Source organism: Arvicola amphibius, chromosome 5 (genome assembly GCF_903992535.2).
Source record: "Arvicola amphibius chromosome 5, mArvAmp1.2, whole genome shotgun sequence".
NCBI lineage: Eukaryota > Metazoa > Chordata > Mammalia > Rodentia > Cricetidae > Arvicola > Arvicola amphibius.
Genome location: NC_052051.1, coordinates 113,749,335 through 113,770,829, shown reverse-complemented (window position 1 = coordinate 113,770,829; position 21,495 = coordinate 113,749,335). Strand labels below are relative to the sequence as shown.

Genomic DNA, 21,495 nt, shown 5'->3' with positions numbered 1-21,495 from the left:
CATTGTCTCATACATCCTGACAGTGCTGGGGAACAAACCTAGGATTTCCCTTATCACCTAGACCAGTCACCTCTAACCCTTAAATACTCTAGTAGGAAATATAATAAGCTACTTTAATCCAAATCTTATAATAAATAAAGGGTGGATTTTAGTGCTTTAGTATACTTCTCAGAGTAATGTTAAAACCACTTAACTTGCACTTGGGAGGCAGAGGCACGCGGATCTCTGTGAGTTCGAGACCAGCCTGGTCTACAAGAGCTAGTTCCAGGACAGGCTCTAAAGCTGCAGAGAAACCCTGTCTCGAAAAAACCAAAAAAAAAAAAAAAAAAAAAAAAAAAAAAAAAAAAAAAAAAAAAAAAAAAACCACTTAACTTAGATAGTGATATCTATCATGTGACAAACAGACTTGACTAAAAATCTAGTCCCTCAATTATATGGTCCCGATATTTATTTTGATAGTTCAGAATATAAAAACTTTACAAAGAAAATCTACTAATAATTACCTTTTAATCATATTATGTTAAAGACTACTATTCACACAGTCAATAAATTAATAAATCAAATAATAAATTTGATTTCTAACAGGGTGCTAATTCTACTCACCTTTTCCAGATCGAGTTCTTTTAGGAGAATGCTTGCATTTTTATTTGCTTCTGCAGCCTGCTGGTCTTTGGCCTTCACAATCGTCTCAACACATTGGTGACACTTTTTCAGCAGTTCCTGCAGGCCAAAATACAATTATATAAGTGTCAAAATACTTAAAATAAGTAGAGTTGACTAGAAAGGTCCACAAGTTAAACCTTAAACAACTAAAAATTGGCTAAATCCAATTAAATTAAACTTTGAATTCAGTTCTACATCAATCTTTCATAAGAATGAAACACCTTTAAATATTTTTTTTTTTCTTTTTGAGACAGCATCTCAGTCCAAACTAGCTTCCAACCCATTAAACTGTTAAGGCTATCCTTGAATTTAAGTTGTTGAACCTCCTTCCTCCAAACCAAGTGTTGGAAATAATGGTAAGCAACTACTACATGTGGCAAAAATAAGGTCTTTTTCTTTTTTTTAATTTAAAGAGATATCACTCCTTATGCAGTTCTGGCTGCCCTCAAACTTCTAGCAATCCCCCTGCTTCTTCCTCTCAAGTACTGGGATTATAAGTGTGCATTACCATGTAAAACAATCATTTTCCACACTATGAATATGTATTACTCTCAATGGTTAATAAAAAGCTGACAGGCCTGTAGCTGGGCAGGAAGTTAGGCAGGAAGGTGGAGAATGATGGGAAGGAGGATAGAGTCAGGGGAGACGCCAGCCAGCAACCTGCCCAGGAGATAAAACATGCTGGAGGACAGGTAAAACCACAAGCTATGTGGCAATACATAGATTAATAGAAATTTAAGTGTAAGGGTTAGCTAGTAATAAGCCTGAGCTATCAGCTGAGCATTTATAATTTATATTCGGCCTCTGAGTCAGTTATTTGGGACTGGGCAGTCAGGAAAGGAAAAGTCCGTTCACAAAAAAGGCATCTTTTTTTTCCTTTCCTTTTTTTTGGGGGGGGGGGGGGACGTGGAGTGGGGACTTTTTGAGACAGGGGTACTCTGTGTAACAGCCCTGGCTGTCTTGGAACTCACTCTGTAGACCAGGATGTCCTTAATCTCCCAGAGATCCTTGTGTTTCTGCCTCCTCAGTGATGGGATTAAAGGCATGCGCCACCAACACCCAGTAAGACCCATGTTTTAAACTTTAGATGACAAAAAGACTGTTTGTTTTGTTTGGTGATGGGGACTGAACTCATGGCTTTCTACCAGCTAAGCATATACTCTTATCACTGAGTACATGCCCAGTGGAAACAAGTTCTTAATTATACTACTTGGCATATAAGGCCAAAGAATGAAAATGTGTTTCAACAACACAGTAAACTTACCTTATCTGTAATTGTTGCTATGTATCTCATGCATTCTATATCAGATGGAAATTGATTGACTTCCTTCACCAAATACTGAACAACTTTTACATGACCCTATAAAAAACATAACAAAAAAACCACAAAATGATCCTTTGAAATTTTATCCACTTTTAACTTAATGTGAAAAATTAACACTTCAAAATAGTGTATAAAATTTATAATTAAAATTCTGAAAACATGAATATTGTTTAGTTCATAAACAAGAAAAGGTAAGTATAATATTCTCAAGAATATATGGTGTTATATGCCTTTAATTCCAGCACTCAAGATGGATTTATGTGACTTAAAAGCCAGTCTGGTTTACATAATAAATTTCAGGAGAGTCATGGTTACATAACGATAACTTATCTCCAAAAAAAAAAAAAAAGCAAGCAAGCAAATAAGACATTAATTATTCCATTTCCCACAGAAAGCAGGAAAGTATTATTGAAAATGTTATTTTATATAATAGACCTACTAATAAGGTAAAAATGGGCAGTGTGAAATGATATTATATAATGGGCACTAAGTCTTTAAACACCAATTTTCCAGGTTTCAAAGTATTATTTGGGTTTTACCTTATTTTTTTTAAATATTTATTTATTTATTTATTTATTTATTTATTTATTTATTTATTTATTTATTATGTATACAATATCCTGTCTGTGTGTGTGCTTGCACGCCAGAAGAGGGCACCAGACGCCATTACAGATGGTTGTGAGCCACCTTGTGGTTGCTGGGAATTGAACTCAGGACCTTTGGAAGAGCAGGCAATGCCATCTCTCGAGCCCCTGGGTTTTATCTTATAATAAACATGATGGTCTATGAAATTTTTCTGAGTTTTATAACTTGCACATAGATAAAATTCTTTTTCCCCAAGACAGGGTTTCTCTGTGTAGCCCTGGTTATCATGGAACTCGCTCTGTAGACCAGGCTGGTAGCCTCAACTCAGAGATCCACTTGCCTCTGTTTCCTGAGTGTTTGGATTAAAGGTGTGAGCTGCTTGGCTGATAAAACACTTTCCAAATGCCCTTATTAAAGCTTGAATAGGTAATAAAGTTTAAGTACATCTACTTAATAGAACAAAGCTTGCTAAGTTTCCCTTCCTATTAGGGTCCAAAAAGATCCTCAAGAATGTGAAAGCACTTGCCGCAGAGGCTGACAACCTGAATGTGATTCCCCAGGATACACATTGTAGGAGAAAACTGAATCCTGTAGGTTGTTTTCTGACTTCCATTCCTACATGATCAAACAGACACACACAACCCATACAAACAGGCTTCTTAACTATAACAACAACAAAGACATTAGTCTGTTTCTAGACAAGAAAACAGAAAGTAGTTGTACCTGGAATAAGAAGTTAATTGAACTGGGTGGTGGTGGTGCACACCTTTAATCCTAGCACTTGGGAGGCAGAGGCAGCGGATCTCTGTGAGTTCGAGGCCAACCTGGTCTGCAAGAGCTAGTTCCAGGACAGGCACCAAAGCTACAGAGAAACCTTGTCTCAAAAAAAAAAAAAAAAAAAAAAAAAAAAAAGGGAAATTAAATGCAAACAGATACTAGATGATCTTCTAGGGTTAGGAAAACTACCTTTCACCTTTATAGGGTATGAAGCACATAGTATATGAATAGATACAAAGTCATTAAGCTGTACAAGGTTTATGTTCTTTGCTCTAAACTAGGTTTTAATTTAAAAAGTTTGTTTTGTTTTGTTTTTGTTTTTCAAGACAGGGTTTGTCTGTGTAAGTCTTGGCTGTCCTGGAACTCGCTTTGTAGACCAAGTTGGCCTCCAACTCTTAGAGGTCTGCCTGTCTGTGCCTCCTTAGTGCTAGGATTAAATGCATGGGCCACCACTAAGCAAAAGACTGTTAAGTTTAAAAATATTAGAGGTGGAGAGATGGCTTAGTGTTTAAGAGTGTATACTGTTCTTCAGAGGATCCAAGTGTGGTTCCCAGTATCTAGGATTTAAAGTCTCTGGCCTCCACTTGCATGACCATGCACATACCCACCCACAGGTATGCACAACACATACACACAATTTTAAATAAATTGGGGGGCTGGAGAAATGGCTCGGTGGAAAAGAGTACTTGCTACTTTGGCAGAAGATGGGGTTTGTTTTTCTGCATACACATGATGGTTTACAAGCATCTGTTATTTTAGTTTTATTGGATACAATGTTCTCTTCTATCCTTCATGCATGCCAAACATGCATATGATGCACACATATGCATACAGGCAAACATTCTACACATAATATAATTTTTTTTGTTTTAAAAAATCTTAAAACTGGGTATGGTGGCACATGCCTCTAAGTTCAGACCTTATGAGGCAGAGGCTCTGTCAGTTCAATGGTCTACATTTTGAGTTCTGGGCTAGTCAGGGTTATATAGTAAGACTTGTCTTCAAGAAAACATAAAACTAAAATAAATAAATAAACAAAATGAAACCTTAAAACTGGGAGTAAACAGTAGCAAAATGATAGTAATGTTTCTTAGCCCTCATGGGCATGTTTGAAGATGCAATTACCAATTAAAAGGAAAATAAAATTTCAATTACAATTTAATTAGGTATTAGAGAAAAACTCTGAAAAGTTATTTAAAATGAGAAATAAAGGAGGAGTAGAATGGTGGTCCAGGTTGAGAGAAAGGAAGTAAATTTTCAAAAAAGGGAAATAAATAAGCAAAAGCCTAGTGCATTCTAGGTCACTGATAAAAACAATACAGTACATTAAAAAGAGAAGAGCAACATAAATGATTAGGACATGGAAGTTAATAAGAACAAAATTATGCAGAGCTGGGCTTCATAGGCCACATGCAGTACTTTATTATTTGTCATCAATTTTAAGATGTAGGCACTTAAAAAAAGCAGGAAATGAACATGCATATATACCCACATATGATATGAATTATACATTTTCCATAAAAGTTTATTCCATTTCATTCAGAAACAACTATCTGTATATATCTATTGGTTTTCTTAAATTTCATGGTGTGTGTGTAAGCGTGTGCATGTAGAGGCCAGTGCAGGATTAATTTTTGCCTTATTGCCTTGAGAAAGGGTTTTTCACTGAACCAGAAGCTTGCCATTCTGGCTAGGTTGTTCCTGATCCAAACAATGGAGTTCCAGGAAGGTGTAGCCATGCCTGACTTTTAATTTGGGTGTTAGGCATTCCAACTGAGGTCCTCTTGCATGCAGAACAAGAATTCTTAGTCACTGAGCCATCTCCCCAGCCCCAAATTTCATGCTTCAGTAGTATGACATAATAAAAGTAAGTCAAGACACTAAATGAATCAACAACAAAGCTGATTATAGTGAAATAGCAAATAATTCTTATGTTTAGCCACAAATAATGAAAAGACAGCAACATTTTGTTTGCTTGAGATAAGAACTAATGTAACCCATGCTGGCCTTTAACTTACTTTTATAGCCAAGGCTGGACTGGAACTCTGAAGACCCAGAGTTCATCTCCTAAATGCTGGGATTATAGGGTGAGCCACCACACCTGGCACTAGTAGTATTTGTTTGTTTTTATTTTGTTTTTAAAGATAGGATCTCACGCTATAGCCCTGGCTGGCCTGGATCTCATGTAGAACTGGTTGGCCTTGCATTCAGAGATCCTCCTGTCTTTGGTTTCCTGAGTGGTGGGATTAAGGCAGGAAACACCATGTCTAGCAATAATTAGTGACTTTGTTTGTTTGGATTTTCAAAACAGGATTTGATTGTGTAGCCCTGACTGTCCTGGACTCATTCTGTAGACCAAGCTGTCTCGAACTCATAGAGATCCACCTGCCTCTATCTCTTTAGTGCTGGGTTTAAAGGCATGCATCACCACTGCCTGGCAGCAGTGACTTTTACGTGTACATATACTTAATTCCCCAGAATCAGTTTATATTTTGCACAAGGTTTCAACTTATAATTGTTTTAAAATTATTAAATTTTGTCATTTCTGTATATGTCATATTACCTTGCGAAATGCTGACATAAGAGGTGTGATTTTTCGGTTGTCCGCTGCATCCACATCAGCACCTGCTTGCACTAGCAATTGTACTACATCAAAATGACCACCATTGGATGCCAGCCAAAGTGGTGTATTTCCCTTCTTGTTACGAACATCAATATGGGCTCCCCTATAAACAAAAAATATCCACAGTCTGTTTACTATAAGAGGTTGATATTTTATGGTTTTCTTTACCATATAACAATGTTTTTAAAATGTTGTTAAGGTTACTTTTAAAAGTCCACAGAGAGTGAAAGGAATCACTGGAGTTCTACATATATCAATAGAAATTTACCCACCTATTAATCAGGAGCTCACAAAACTTGTAGTGGCCTTTGTCAGCTGCTATTGTCAAAGCAGTGTCTCTTGAGGAAGGCACAGGAGGGGCATTGACATCTGCTCCTTTATCAAGGAGAACTCTTCCAACCTCTGCATATCCTCCAGAAGCTGCTTCCATCAAGGGAGTAAGACCAGTCTGTTTCAACAGTAAAGAATGCAATGGAATTAAGTAACTTCTTTAAACGACTAATTCATATTTAAGTACATTCTATTTCTGATTTTCTCTCACAAAAAAACAACTAAATAACATTCTGTTTCTAATTGTATTAAATTAGCTTTCTGATAGCTCATGTAATCACAGCTCTTGGGAGACAGAATCAGAAGGATCAGGATCAGGAGTTCAAGGTAATTCCTATTGTTGACCACATGAAATCCTGTCTCAACCAAAATAAATAAATACTAAATAGCAAATGAGAATTGTTAGAATTAATGAGGCATGCCGGAGTATACTCACTTATAATCTTATGCAAGAAGGAAAGCAAAGCCAGGCACAGAGATGTCTGAACTCAGCTCTTAGGGTGCTGAGGCAGGAAGATTGAGTTTGAGGGTGCTAGAATTACAGAGTTGGTTTGCTCATTCTCTCACCCCATCCCTTTGAAAGAGTCTTACTTATATAGACCAGCGCTCAAACATCAAGTCTTCCTGCCCCAGCTTCTATAATGTTGTAATCTGAAGACTATGCCACCATGCCTGTCCTGAGTTTTTATCAGACACTTTTCTTAAGCCTGGCATAATGCCTGTAACTCCATGCACTCAGAAGGTAAAGTCAGGCGGTTGAGTTCAAGTCTAGCCTGGGTTACTGTCTCAAAAACAAAACACAACACAACAAAACAAAAACTCAAATCAAAATGGAAGAAAAAAATAATAATCTCCAAACAGTATGCACCATTCTAGGGCTTTTAATAGGTGACAAGACCACAGTTAATACTTGAAATTGAAAAGAAAAAGTCCAGCTTTTAGATGTCACATGACCACAACCCATAAAATCAACAGCAACAGTGGCTACCTACATAAGACTGAACCATCAACATTCCATCATGGATGGCAGAGGGGCTCATAAGGCTCCATCCCTCAGAGTTTATGGTTTCTGAAAGAGTAGGACTCCTACTTCTCAGTGAAACAACCACTGGCAGGTAATGAGTCCTTGCTCAAGTAAATACCACCCACGTTCATGAAAATACACACACACACACACACACACACACACACACGTGTAATGTGTGTGGTGAGATGGCTCAGTATGTAAAGGTATGGAATTTCAAGCCTGGCCACCTTAGTTTCATCCCAAGATCCACATGGTGGAAGGAGAAAGCCAACTACACCAGGTTATCCTGACTTCTACATATTGACCTGGCAAGCACTTGTGTACACAGGAACATACACACAAAGACATAAACAACAAATGTAATCCAAAATGTTTAAAAAGAAAAAGGCGGGCTGAAGAGATGGCTCAGAGGTTAAGAGCATTGATTGCTCTTCTATAGGTCCTGAATTCAATTCCCAGCAGCCACATGGTGGCTCACAACCATCAGCAATGCGATCTGGTGCCTTCTTCTGGCCTGCAGACATATATGCAGGAAGAACCCTGTATACATAATAAGTCTTAAAAAAAAAACAAAAAAATTTCAAAAAAAAGAAAGAAAAAAAAGTAATAAAGCTTTAATCCCAGCACTCGGGAGGCAGAGGCAGGCAGATCTCTGTGAGTTCGAGGCCAGCCTGGTCTACAAGAGCTAGTTCCAGGGCAGGCTCTAAAAAAAGCTGCAGAGAAACCCTGTTTCGAAAACAACACAACAACAACAACAAAAAAGTAATAAAGAAAAACAGGAATCAGGCGGTGTGGTGTAACACTTTAATCCCAGTATATGGGAAGCAAATGCTGGTGAATCTCTGTGAGGTCATCTTGGTCTTTAGAGCAAGTTCCAGGACAGGGACACACAGAGAAACACTTGAAAATCAAACCAAAAACAAAACAAAACGAAACAAAAACAAAGAAAGAGAAAGAAAGAAAGAAAGAGAGAGAGAGAGAGAGAGAGAGAGAGAGAGAGAGAGAGAGAGAGAGAGAAAGAAAGAAAGAAAGAAAGAAAGAAAGAAAGAAAGAAAGAAAGAAAGAAAGAAAGAAACAGGAGAAGGACTTGTTGGGAAGAAGGAGTCCAGTAGGAGGGAGAAAAGGGTATTAGGAGAGGGAACATGATCAAGGCAAATGCTATATTACATAAAAGATTGAAAGAATTATCCCTCTATTTCTTTGTCGAGACCATCAGTGTAACAATCAACACTGGGCTTTTATTCTGGGGGGGGGAATGTTTGACTGCTGATGTAATCTCCTATAAATTAAAAAAAAATCTCCTCCTCTGCTTGTACTTTCTTTTAAAAAAACATTTTTATTTAATTAAATTACTCTGTGCATGTGTTGGAGGGATGCTCGTGCCATGGCATACATGTAGAAGTCAGAGAGTGAATCATTTCCTTCCACCTATGTGAGCTGTAGGTATCACAGCTCATTAGGCTAATAGGTAAATATCCCTACTCATGAAGCCATCTCTCTAGCCCTGAAACTTTTTGTTTGAGACAGGGTTTCATGGTATTGCAATATATTTTGAGAATTAACTGAGGGACTGAAAAAATGGCTCAGAAGTTAGGGGCACTGGCTCTCTTGCAAATGATCTGAATTCAGTTCCCAGAATCCATACATGACTCACAACCACTTGTAACAATAGTTCCAGAAAATCTGACAAGCTCTTCTCGCCTCTGCCAATCACTAGGCATGTACACAATAGACACACACACATACTGACAAGCATTCATACACACAAATTTTTTAAAAAATAAAAAGGCTGGGAGTGGTAGTGCATGCCTTAATACTAGCATTCAGGAGCAGATGCAGGAAGCCAGCTTTCTTTGTAGAAAGAGATCAAGTAGGACAGTTATATAAAGATACTCTATCTCAAAAAAAAAAAAAAAAAAAAAACCAAAAAATATTAACTGTTAGAAATGAGACAGATGAAATTTCTAGATTTTTCCAATCTTAAATGACATAAGGTTTCAGTTGTCATCTCATTTAAAACCTTCTACCTAGCTATTTAAGTACCTAATATTTCAAGGTAAAAAAAAAAAGCCCAAGTATTGCTATTTTTAAATTCCAAACAGTCATGAATCTCTCAGAATTTATCATATTAAAACAGATTTTAGGGTTTTTTGTTTGTTTGTTTAGAGTTTTTACCAGTAGTAAGTATATGTCTCATTAAAGTGATTTTTTAAAATGTTAATAATATGTATTATCAGCACTGTTTAATTCCCTAAATCTGCACTGGAGATGAGCTGAAATGCCATATGTGTTTCCATAAAACTGAAACTGAAAAACTTGGCAAATTATAAAATTTCTTACCTTTGCCCTATGCTCAACATTGGCTTTGCGGTCCAAAAGCAAACTCACTACTTCTGCTCGGCCCTGGAAACAGGCCAGTGTGAGAGCTGTGTTCCGGTTGGTCTCTATTTGTGCATTAATATCTGAACCCATATCAAGCAGCAGTTTCACTGCAGGAACATGTCCATTCATTGCAGCCAACATCAGAGGAGAAATACCGAGTTTACTCCCAGTCCTAAGGAAGTAAATTAGTATGATACCTTGTGTTTTTAAAAAAGCACAACAGATGAAAATGTCAGTAAAGAAAGATTTTTAACATAGAAGTACAGATCTGTCTAAATCAAGAATGGCAAAATCTCATAATTTAAAACATAACTCTTAAGGGAAACAGCGAATGGGATGTAATTTATGAGAGAAGAATAAAAAAAACACAATTCCTACTTAAGATGCTTAAGTCTAAGGTTAAAAACTCAGCAATCGTGAATGATAAGATGAATGAACAAGTGATACCTTGAATTAATTTCTGCCCCAGCATTAAGCAAAATCTTAATAATATTCACATATCCTCCAGATGCAGCCAGACTCAGTGGTGTATAATCAGACACATTCCTATGTTCTTTATTGGCTCCTCGGGCCAGCAGCAAATCTACTACCTACAAAGTAAAATACGGACAGATAAAACAAGTTTATACCTAGTACTCAACTTAAAATAAAGGAAATACAAATAGGACCTGCAATTTTCTTGTCTAAATATTTGACACTTTAAATATATTTTATTAGGTCTTAAGTATTAAAATATCAGCACTAGTTAAATGGATTCAATACCTTTTTTGGGGTGGTCATATTTGTTTTTGAGACAGGGTCTTGCTTACGCAGCCAAGGTTGACCTGAAACTTGCAGCAATTCTCCTGCCTCGACCTCTGAAGTGGTAGGATTATAAATATGCACTACCATGGCCAGCTGAATTTCTTATCAAGAAGTTAAAAAACCGTGAGCCTGTGTGGTAGCTCATGCTTATAATCCCAGCTCTGGAGGGTGACTCAGAAGGATTGCCTCAATTTCAAGGTTACCTTCAGCTACATAAGAGACTGAGACACAAACAAATTCAGAGTGTTGTGCTCTGTGCAGTTGCATATACCTGTAAATCCCATGCTTGTAGGGTGAAAGCAGAAAATGAAGAAAAGCTGGTCTTAACTATAATGAGTTGAATGCCAACCTGGACTACATGAGACCCTGTCCTAAAAACCCATGGCCAGGCAGGGAAAAGAAATTCAGAGTTTCAAAATCCCAGTTATAATGAAACAAGACCTTTTCCACTTGTCAATTAATGAACAATGGATTTGCATTTTATACGTGTTAGAATTGTACTTGACTGAATGCCAATAAATGTAGAAATAAAGACAACTCATATCTGTCTTTATGAGTAAAAACTTATTCCTTTAAAAATATATGTGCAATTTCCATTATACTTAAATAAATGTATTTCAGTCCTCAGAAAATCTAAGGCAAAGGTTCTTAACCTATGGGTAGTGACCCTTTTCAGAGATTTAGCAACCCTTACACAGGGGCCACATAACAAATATTCTGCATATCGTATCAGATACTTACATTACAATTCTTAACAGTAGCAAAATTAGTGATGAAGTAGCAACGAAAATTATTTTATGGTTGGGAGTCACCACAACATAAGAAACTGTATTAAATGGTCTCAGCATTAGGAAGGTTGGGAACCACTGGTCTACTGAACTTGTAAAACACATGTGTTTTACACATCATATGTGTTTCACATGTAGTTAAAATATTAATCATGGGGCTGGAGCAACAGCTCAGCAGTTACGAAAACTTACTTCACTTGCAGAGGACCCAAGTTCCCAGCACCGAAATAAGGTAGCTCATAACCATCTGTAACTTCAGTTTTTGAATCTTAAATCTTTGGGCTTCATAGGTGTGCACATGGGCACAAACACACACGTTTAAAAAAAAAATCTTGAAAAAGTAATAAGCATATATACATTAAAAACTATAAGCAAAATATTTACAAAAGAAAACCAATGCTAACATACCTCCTGACGACCACCAGAACATGCCAAAGAAAGCGGAGTATCCTTAGTTCGTTCAGCTTGTGCCTCTATATCGCCACCTTTATCCAAAAGGATTTCAACAACTCCAACATGCCCCGCTGTTGCCGCCAGGATCAGTGGGGTAAAACCTAAATTAGAAAATAAAAACTTCTCACAAATCTGTGGTTTTTATTTACTTTAATGCCACTGTTTTCAATTTCCTTTTATTTTAACTCAAAAGACTTCAGGTTAGATACTGATGAACAATTTAGCATTGAACTGCTCTAAACTCTAATTTTTAATGATAAAAACACTTGGCAAAAGGAAATGCTAAATCAATAAAACCTATTAAAATCTATACTCACAAACCATCTCAGGATTAAAGACAAAGGCATCCACTATTTGTGGCACACAAGGCAAGAACTCAGTCGTCCTACTCCATCACCTTCACTAGTAATTTATATTTTGGTTTTTAATTATTAGAGAATTATTTGGTTCTATAGATGAATAAGCTTGAACACTGCCTATTTATCTTATTACTAAAAATATAAGAACTACTTATTCATAGCGAAAATTCTACAATTTCGTGTGCATGTGTGAATACTTAGAATTTATTTGTGAGTGATATTTCCTACCTTTTTTGTCTCTGTGTTCAATTTTAGCATCTCGTGCAATGAGAACAGATACAAGTTCTTCATGACCACCTGCACAGGCCAGTGTTAAAGCGGTGTCATGATTGCTTTCAGTCTAAAAAGGGAAAAAATATTTATTCATATATTTTAGAGTTCTCAATAAAATTATCTTTTCCTCATTAATGTACAATTTTTCTTTCAAAATAAATTAGAACATGTGAAATAAATTTATAGAGAATCTACTCACATGCGCATCAATGTCGACTGAAGGATACACAGGGGGCATGGGTGGGGAAACCATATTGCTTGGAGTCTGAGAACAGGATTCGGGTGTAGGACAGTCTGTGGTCTGAGAGGGATTGTTTGAACCAGCAGGCACTCTGGTACTCACAGCTGAAAAAAAATGTTTACATTGCTAAATTTCACTTAAATAATACTGTTTGTACATAGAAAAACATGTAAAACAGAAATGTTCATGTGAGTAACATACTACAGTGAAATCACAAGCTTTGGAGTAAAAAGAACGTATACTGAATGACTTTCTGAATTCATGCAATTTATTTAACTTATCTGAGCCTCAACTTATATGTTCAATGAGGATAAGAGTAGTGCTTGCCTTGAAAGTTTCAAAAGTGTAACTAAACACAGGGCCAATTGTTGGTGGATATATAATAAATGATGGCATTTTACACTGCCAATAGGGAGTCTATCATTTTTTAATTTAAGCGTTTGTAGCCAGGTATGGTGATCCTTACTAGTAATCTTAGGACTCAGATGTCTGAGGTAAGAGGATCACAAGTTCAAGGCCAGAATGGGATACCCCTCAAAAAAAAAAAAAACAAAAAAGAATGCTTATCTTAGCTTGTAAAAGTTTGACAAAAATATTCTGTAAATAATGAAAAGGAACAGGGCAGGGCAACAAGTTAGATCATTTTTCACATACACAGCAGGGGATGTGTTTTTAAAAATTCAACATTTACTTTTTTTTTTTTTTTGAGTCAAGGTCTCACTATGTAGCCCTTGCTTTCCTGGAATTCTCTATGTAGACCAAGTTGGCTTTAAGCTCAAAAATGCCTGCTGGAATTAAACGCAGACTACACAGAGAAACATTGTCTGGGGGGTTGGAAGCAGGTGTGCACCAGTTAGTTAAAAACAACTTCTAAAAGTCAAGTTATTTTTAAAATGAATACTAGAAATTTATATTTGAGATCACAAAATTTGGAGTTTGAAGTTTTGAATGGTGATACACTCCAGTAATTCTAGTACTTGGAGGTAGAGGCAAGAAGGCCAGGAGTTCAAAGTCATCCCCAGCTCCACAGCAAATCCGAGGCCAGCCTGGATTTCATGAGATCTTGTCTCAGAAAAACAAAAACAATCCAAGAATGTGGTGTTTGAAAACAGAAAGTTGAAAATTATATCTTATGTCTCTTATATCTTTTGTTTCATGGAGGATGGAATTCTGACTCATAAAGGGTTAAGTGGACATCTTAAAAAGATACTAGTAGTTTCTGAGATCATGTATTTAAAGCACTTACTAGTGCCTGGCACAAGGAAAGTGCTCAATAAATGTAAAACAAGGCATTTTACAATACTTTCAGTACTATTATTCACTGTATTAGAAAACATAAATATCACTGTTTAAGAAAGAAAAAACTAAAAAAAACCCCACATAACCAATAGTATAGAAAAAAAAAATGAAGCTTTCAATATGGCAATACACTTATAACTTAGTAACTGACTAGATCTTTTAATTTTCAAAGAGAGTCTCATGTACTCCAGGTTGGCCCTGAACTAGATCCTCCTGCTCCACCTTCCAAGTGCTGGGATTACCGGCATGTGCCAATCCTACTTTAATTTATTAGATTTAGCAAAATTTAAGATGCCTAGATTTGCTTCTATGTGAACCAACCCTTTGCTTCCCATTGATATATAAAACAATCTTGGCAATATAAATCTCAACAACTTTATTCACCGCAAAAGTAACTTTTAAATATTTGGTTATAAATAGGAATGATTGTAATATCATAAACTTTTGTTTCACCTAAAGAATATGCACAATGGACACAAAGCTTTAAAACTTTTTGTCATTCAATGAAAGAAGCGGATAATGTTATTTATATCTCAAAATACCTGATATGTAGAAACAATCCCCCCCAGCATACAGATTGATATGTAACACCTTACTGACAGATTTACAGTGGTGGGTCTTATAATTATTAACATATACCCTGAAAGAATTGTATTTCTATTCATTTATTCATGTCATCTTTTTTTTAGTAGTTTTTGGAAAGCAAGGTATTTTAATTTTTTTAAAAAAGTATTTGACTAGCGTGGAAAGCTAGAATGTGATGTTATGAAAGGCTCCTTTACAGAACTTACTTTAAAAACAAAGAAAAAAGACCACTTCCTGTGTATTTAACAGTTCTATTACCCAAAACATGGATTATGTTTTATACATTTTTATACTGCATTATCCTATGATATTTTCTCTGTAATAATGACAATCAGAACCATTCCATGGAAAGTGTCTTTAATAGGATTAATTACAAATGAAAGTTATAAAGGTTGTATTATAAGAACATTATACTTTAGAACCATGACATTTTCATAAGTTTTAAAACATTTCCTATCTCTGAACAAAATGTCTCTTAAAATGACAAAATCAGACAACTACAACAAAAAAATCAATATACAATTCAAATTAAAATTTTACACTGTTCAAAAGTAGGGCACTAGAAGAACCAAGTAAAATATTTTAACCTGACTTTTTATGAAAGCAAACAAAATTTTGCATATGGTATGGAATAATAATAAATCTTAACATAAAAATTTTATGGTTACTGGTAGACAAAATATGTTGTAAAATTGTATCTCAAATGGACATGGTGCTACCCACTTGTAAATCCTAGCACTTGCGAGACAGAGGCTGGAGTTTAAGTATTAGGTGGTTAAGGCTAGCCTGGACTACATGAGACCCTGTCTCAAAAACAAATAGAAGTCCCAGGCCTGGTAGTATAAGTTTAACCCAGCTGGTCCAAGGGTCAAGCCTGGCTATAGGGTGAATTTAAGGACACTGAGTGAGATTCTATTTTAAAATCAAAAAACAACCTGGGCTGAGGACATAGACAACTTCCCTTACATTGGTGATGTCCTGATGCCCAATACTTCAAAAAATAAAATAGCAGAACTTTTTATTGTTATCATTTGGTATATATCATAGTAATGATGAAATAGTTTCATTTAAGACCTAAGCAGGGTGGTGGTGGCACACACCTTTACTCCCAGCACTCAAACAGGTGGAACTCAGAGATACACCTGCCTCAGCTTTTGAGGACGAGGCTAGCCTAGTCTATAGAGCTAGTTCCAGGACAGCCAGGAAACTCTGTCTTGAAAAACAAAGCAAAACTAAAGGTTAAAAATAAAATATTAACATTAAATTATCATTAGAGGTAATATCTTATAAATCACCTCAAAATAAGAGGATTTCTGAATTCTTTTATAAAAAGATATTTCTAATTATTGTATTGTATATATGTTATGTATGTGTTGTCACATGTATGTTCGGATACTCACAGCTAGAATTTTGATCCCCTGGAACAGAAGAGGTTGATCTTTGTGTGTGTGTGCATGTGCATGTATGTGCATGTAAAAGAAAGGATTACACTATGAAGCCCTGGCTGGCCTGGAACTCTTTATGTAGACAAGGGTGGCCTTAAACGTACAGAATCATCTGCCTCTCTGCCTCTACCTCCTGAATGCTGGGATTAAAGACATGTGCCACCATACCTAACTCTACTGGTGATTGTGAGCCACCTGACATGGGCACTGGGAACAGAAGTTGGGTCCTCTGGAAGTACATGCTCTTAATCTCTGAGCCAATTCTTCAGGCCTAAAGTTTTGTTTTTAAACTTAAAAATGATCACTGCAAGGCCACTTAGAGCAAATTACACTAGAATTGTTATTTAAACAAATGTATCCAAGTACCAACAGCAATACTGTATTAGACACAAAGCTATATTAAAACTCACATACATATCAAATCTTAATATAGAAGAGCAACTGTTATTCAATAGGATTTAGAAATATAAGAAATAATAAAATTTTTACCTGATAAATGCAAAAATTTTATTCAAATCACATGACACTAACACTAAGGCTCTTTGTTTTGTTTTTGTTTTTAAATAAAAGACAGGGTCTCATTATGTAGCTCTAGGTTGCCTGGAACTCAGGGATCTGCATGCTTCTGCCTTATGAGTCTCCAAATTCAAGGCCTGTAACACCATGCCCAGTTTCAACTAGTGTTCTTAAATACGGCTGAACTGAGTAGATTTCAGCACTACGCACTTACTTAGCAGCTCCCCATATTACTCCTAATGCAGAGCAGATGGATGTAGATTTATTAAAGAAAGGCAAGAAAGAACTCCTGAGTCTGGGAAATGTACAAGGGGGAGACTCTGTACTTCCCTTCTCTAAGCTTCAGTTTCCTAAACTGAGGTAGGAGAATCTATTTTACGGGAGAATTTAAAACAGTTTGTGAAGGTGCAAATGAAGTAACTACCACAAAGCTTGGCACATGGTAAATGCTCCACAGATGTAAATAAATTGATATTTTTTAACCAATCCTCTTTATATATTAATGGAATTTTTATTAAATGCTTTAGAATCGCTCAACAATCAAAACTATTTTGAATTTCTTTAAATTGCTCTAAATTTCTAGACTTAACTTTTTGTTTTGTTTTGGTTTGGTTTGGTTTGGTTTTAATCTAAAGCATATTTTCCTTCCTTTCCTTTTTGTTTATCTGAGACAGGACTTGAACAGCCTGGACTGGCCTTGAACTTGACATGTAGTGAGGATGGCTCTGAACTCCTGATCCTTCTGTTCCTGCTTCTCAGGTGCTAGGATTACAGATGTCAACAAACCCTGCCCAAGAAGGGATTTTAAAAAAATCAAGAAAATAGAAAAATGGCTATTAAAGCTAATGAAAACTGACAAAATACAAACATAAAATTAGAAATAACAGATCTAATAACTGCTTCCATGAACATATCATGTACAATTTCATTATTAATTTGATATACATTTTAACTTTTGAGATCATTTGCTATTATGGTAACTGCTAAAAACCTAAGGCTTTCAGAAGAAGATATGAGGTACCATGTTCCTAATCAAAATTAGATATTCTGTTTAGGATTGTAGAGAGTATAAGATATCAGTTACAGGCTGAGTAAGTGAATAAGTTATAACATTAGTTATGTATATAAACAATTTATTAATTTTCATGAAAATATTTAGGTAGAACAGCAATAATGAGAAAACATTCTTAAAGAAGAAAATTAATATTTCCTTTAGAGGGATAGATATATATTTTTCAAAGTGAAACTTTAAAGATATATATCAGTCTCTCTTTCACTAATGAAAATAAATTTAAATAGAATTAATTCTGTCTATGGCTTGCTCCATAATCCTACTGATATGCTCAAATGTTTTACACCTATAGAGTTAGCTATTAAGTTTGTCTAATTTTTTTACTATTAATTAAGAAAATTAGACTTGGGAAAAATAGTTTTAAGTGAGACATCATCATCTTGAACAGAGAATACAATTATCGCCATGCATTTCAAAACATATAAACTTCATAAATGGAACTTTTTATTTATTAATTTAAAACTTATTTACAATCTGATATGTAGTTAATGTCTAATACATATTAAGTTTTATTATGTCAACATATAACACTAAAAGATGTTTTCTGAGGCAATTTTTTAAAGTCTCATGTGAACTCTATAAAAGGTCAATTCTATTTAAAAACACTTTAGTGAAATAAAAACTTTTAAGAAACATCTGTAATAATTAGCATAAATTTAACTACAAGTTTCCTTTAGAGCAGTTTTGGCTAAAGTATATTTAACATAAGAAGCTCTACAAGCCAAAAATATAAAAATTTAAATTAAAGAATAAAGATCCTAACTCCTTAAAATATTTACTAGTATTTGAATTTTAAGAAAACTAGACTTTTCTCCTCTGCACAATACTATCTTTTACATGGCAGAGGAGCTTCAAAGGCAAAATGATGTCTATAACCAACTGAAGTAACACATATACCCAATAAAAATTCCTGATTTACTCTTATTCCACATTTTTAAAGATTCAGTAAAGATTAGGAAGACTAAAGGCTCACAAAAGAAGAAAGGAAACTGGGATAGTATAATTGGGGTAGGAAGGGGAGGAGAATATGACAAGAGGAAACAGACAACAATAAGGAAAAAAATGTTGCAATCAAGAGACAGAGGACTGGCCTGCCTTTGAATATCACTCCAGCTACATCTTAGTTCTTGGTCTTCATCCACTGTCAACAGCCATTCTGGCTGCAATTCTGAACTGGGCTCTCATGGAGGTGATACACTCACCAGCCATCTTTAGGAAGGTAAATGATTAATTGCACTGTTTTCCCACTGCTGCAAGGACAATGAAAGGGAAAGTAAACTTGTGCACCTCATTTCATATCTAGTTGTAATTTTCCACACAACAATAAACAGAAACACACACTTTAAGATTATTAGTCCTTTTCTTTCTGTGTGTATGTGCATGAATGTGCATGTATGCAAGCACACTATTAAGCATTCTGTATGCTTGTTCATCAAGAGTTTACACAAAAATTCCAATCTCAAAAACAAGTACAACAGTTTAAATGTACTTTAATCTTCTGAACACAAACTCTATACCATGGACTGTACAGCTGTTCCCATTTAATTAGAGATAATTAAATTGGTCCAATAACAAAAAGCAGTGTCATCTAAAATTCTGATGTCCAACTATGAAATTCACAGGCAAGAAAATTGAATAGGTAGCCTTACCTGCGTGCTTCTAAATTGTACAAAAGAGTCTATTGAGTGCTCCTATGTAGGAAATTAACAAACTGTATTTGATAGCAAATTTCTAAACGATTATGTGAACCTTATTTATCTTTGAAGTGTGTTTGTTTTAAACAGAAAAGGGGAAAAACTCCCTTAATGTGTTAGTGCTACTGGGCTTAATTAAATTCACTTTCATAATTCCTAAGGAATCCAGTAATTTTACAAAGACAGTTTTAAAATAGAGAAATACAAAGTTTGTGTTTTTGAAGGGGCATTTAAAGAAGTTGAGCACACAGATAAAAGAGAAAAGTATTTTAGATATAATTTCTTAACCCACCTGCTATCAGGTCATCAAGAGTGTCGGTAAGCGTCTGGGCTGGAGTTGCAACCATGAGTCCATCTGGCTCTTGTACTAACAGCCCCTGCTCATGTCCAGCAACAGCAATCTGAGGCTGTCCTATGATCTGCTGGTTACCTGATACTTTCTGGAGCACAAGAGAATTTGTCCCATTAGAACCCAAGTCACTGGAAAAGTTACATTGTGGAGATGATAGAGGCTGGACTGGGACAAAATCAATTTGTTCTGCTGATGGTGGAGATTGTTGCTCATCACCAATACCATGATCTTTAAATAAGATTGTATCAACCTGGGGTGATTCTGAAGCGTGATCCTCTGGGAGACTGCCATCTTCATCCCCTGCCAATGAGACTCCTCTATGAGAGCACTGCTGGTGTGGAGACCCTGTGTCTCTTTGACCTTTGGTTTCCAAGTATTCTTTGGTAAACTGCTGCTGTGTTTTCATCTGCAACTGCCTTTCCACTTTTTGCAGTTCTTTCAGTATTTTCTTCTTCTTCTGGACTTGTTCTTCTCTGTTCTTTTTAAGTTCTTCTATCTTATCCTTGTTGAGAGGCTCACCTTGAATTAACTCCAATGACTTAAGCTGTGCTTTCTCGATAGCACTAATTCTCTGTCCCAGCTCATTCAGCTTGCCTTCAGTCTCCTCTACTATGCACTCCAAAGGCTGGTATGGGTGAAAGGGTGGCAGTAGGTCCTGATCTGCTACCTGCAGGGAACTGGACTTCTGCTTGGATGCACCTAAGCACACGAAAAATGTTTGAAAAAGTGCCATGCTAAAAAGAGAGAGAGAGAGAGAGAGAGAGAGAGAGAGAGAGAGAGAGAGAGAGAGAGAGAGAGAGAGAGAGAGAGAGAGAGAGAGAGGAGAAAAAAGAGAAAGAAAAGAGAAAACAAAACAAAAAACAACCGAAAAGAGTCCCAAAAATAAAAACACACACAAAAAACATTCCTCCCCTCTCCCAGACTTCCTTCCCCAAACCATTATAACTAATGCTATAGAATGATTCAAAAGTCACACTAGTGAGGCAGAATAAACCTCAACTATCTCATCTGTTTTCGCTCAGCATAAACTGGGATGTTATCAACTCAAAATTGAATTTTAAAAAATATACTTTTAAATGTAGGATGATTTTAGAAATTATGATGGGACAAAGAAAAAAGGAGGGGGGGAAAAAACCTCAGAATTTTGCTGATCAGGTTGGACTTTTTAAATCTAGCTGAGAATGTTAAGCACACACTTTTAATCCCAGAACTCAGAGGCAGAGGCAGGCAGAGGGATTCTCATGAGTTCCAGGGCAACCTGGTCTACATAAATTCTAGGTCATCCAAGGCTACACAGTGAGTATCTTAGCTTAAAGTAAACAAGAACAAAAACAAACAAACAAAAACCCAAAAAAGAAAAAATATCAAATATAAACCAGAATCAAAATGGCATTCAGAATAATATTAATGCTAGTTTAATTGCTCTTTCAGAACAATTATTCTAGGAATAATTATACAAGTAAAGTTTATTCCAAGAGAACAAAATAGGGCAAATATTTTTTAAGTTGGCAAAATAGTTCTATCCTACATTAAAATACAATGTGAAATCAGTTTCTTAAGACATTATCTCTTTAGACAGGCATGGTAACCCATATGCCAATAAAGTCAGCACTCAGAGGACAGGGTAGAAGAATCAAGTATTAAGGGTTATACTCAATTCATAGCTGAATTTGAGGCTAGCTTGAGCTACCTAGAACCTTGTTCTCAATAAACCAAATATGAGTCATTATAAAAATCTCCAAAATAAAGTCTAACATTGCTTTACCTAAACACTGTGTTAAACTTATAGCACAAAGGATCTAATTTTAAATAAACCATTTAAATAATATCCATCTAAGAGACAAACAATTAATGTTACTAATAGGGAGAAAAATCAGATATTCCATATAGGAATACTCATACT

General features: G+C 35.7%; 1 protein-coding gene across 10 annotated transcripts in view; it reads right to left on the bottom strand.

Annotated features, from left to right (window-relative positions):
• Nucleotides 1–21,495, bottom strand: part of LOC119814125 (ankyrin repeat and KH domain-containing protein 1) — a 120,859-nt gene that overhangs the window by 27,204 nt on the left and 72,160 nt on the right. For 7 of the 10 annotated variants that reach the window (XM_038329490.2, XM_038329486.1, XM_038329487.1 and 4 more), the window contains exons 15-24: nt 19,533–20,291; nt 12,588–12,733; nt 12,344–12,455; nt 11,712–11,857; nt 10,159–10,301; nt 9,670–9,883; nt 6,245–6,420; nt 5,913–6,075; nt 1,928–2,023; nt 604–720 (exon numbers count right to left, since the gene is read on the bottom strand). In XM_038329490.2, the coding sequence (XP_038185418.1) occupies nt 604–720; nt 1,928–2,023; nt 5,913–6,075; nt 6,245–6,420; nt 9,670–9,883; nt 10,159–10,301; nt 11,712–11,857; nt 12,344–12,455; nt 12,588–12,733; nt 19,533–20,291 (2,072 nt within the window). Of the gene's footprint in view, nt 1–603; nt 721–1,927; nt 2,024–5,912; nt 6,076–6,244; nt 6,421–9,669; nt 9,884–10,158; nt 10,302–11,711; nt 11,860–12,343; nt 12,456–12,587; nt 12,734–19,532; nt 20,292–21,495 lie in introns of those variants that run through there. The other 3 variants (XM_038329491.1, XM_038329492.1, XR_005285363.1) reach the window with 2 other exon arrangements.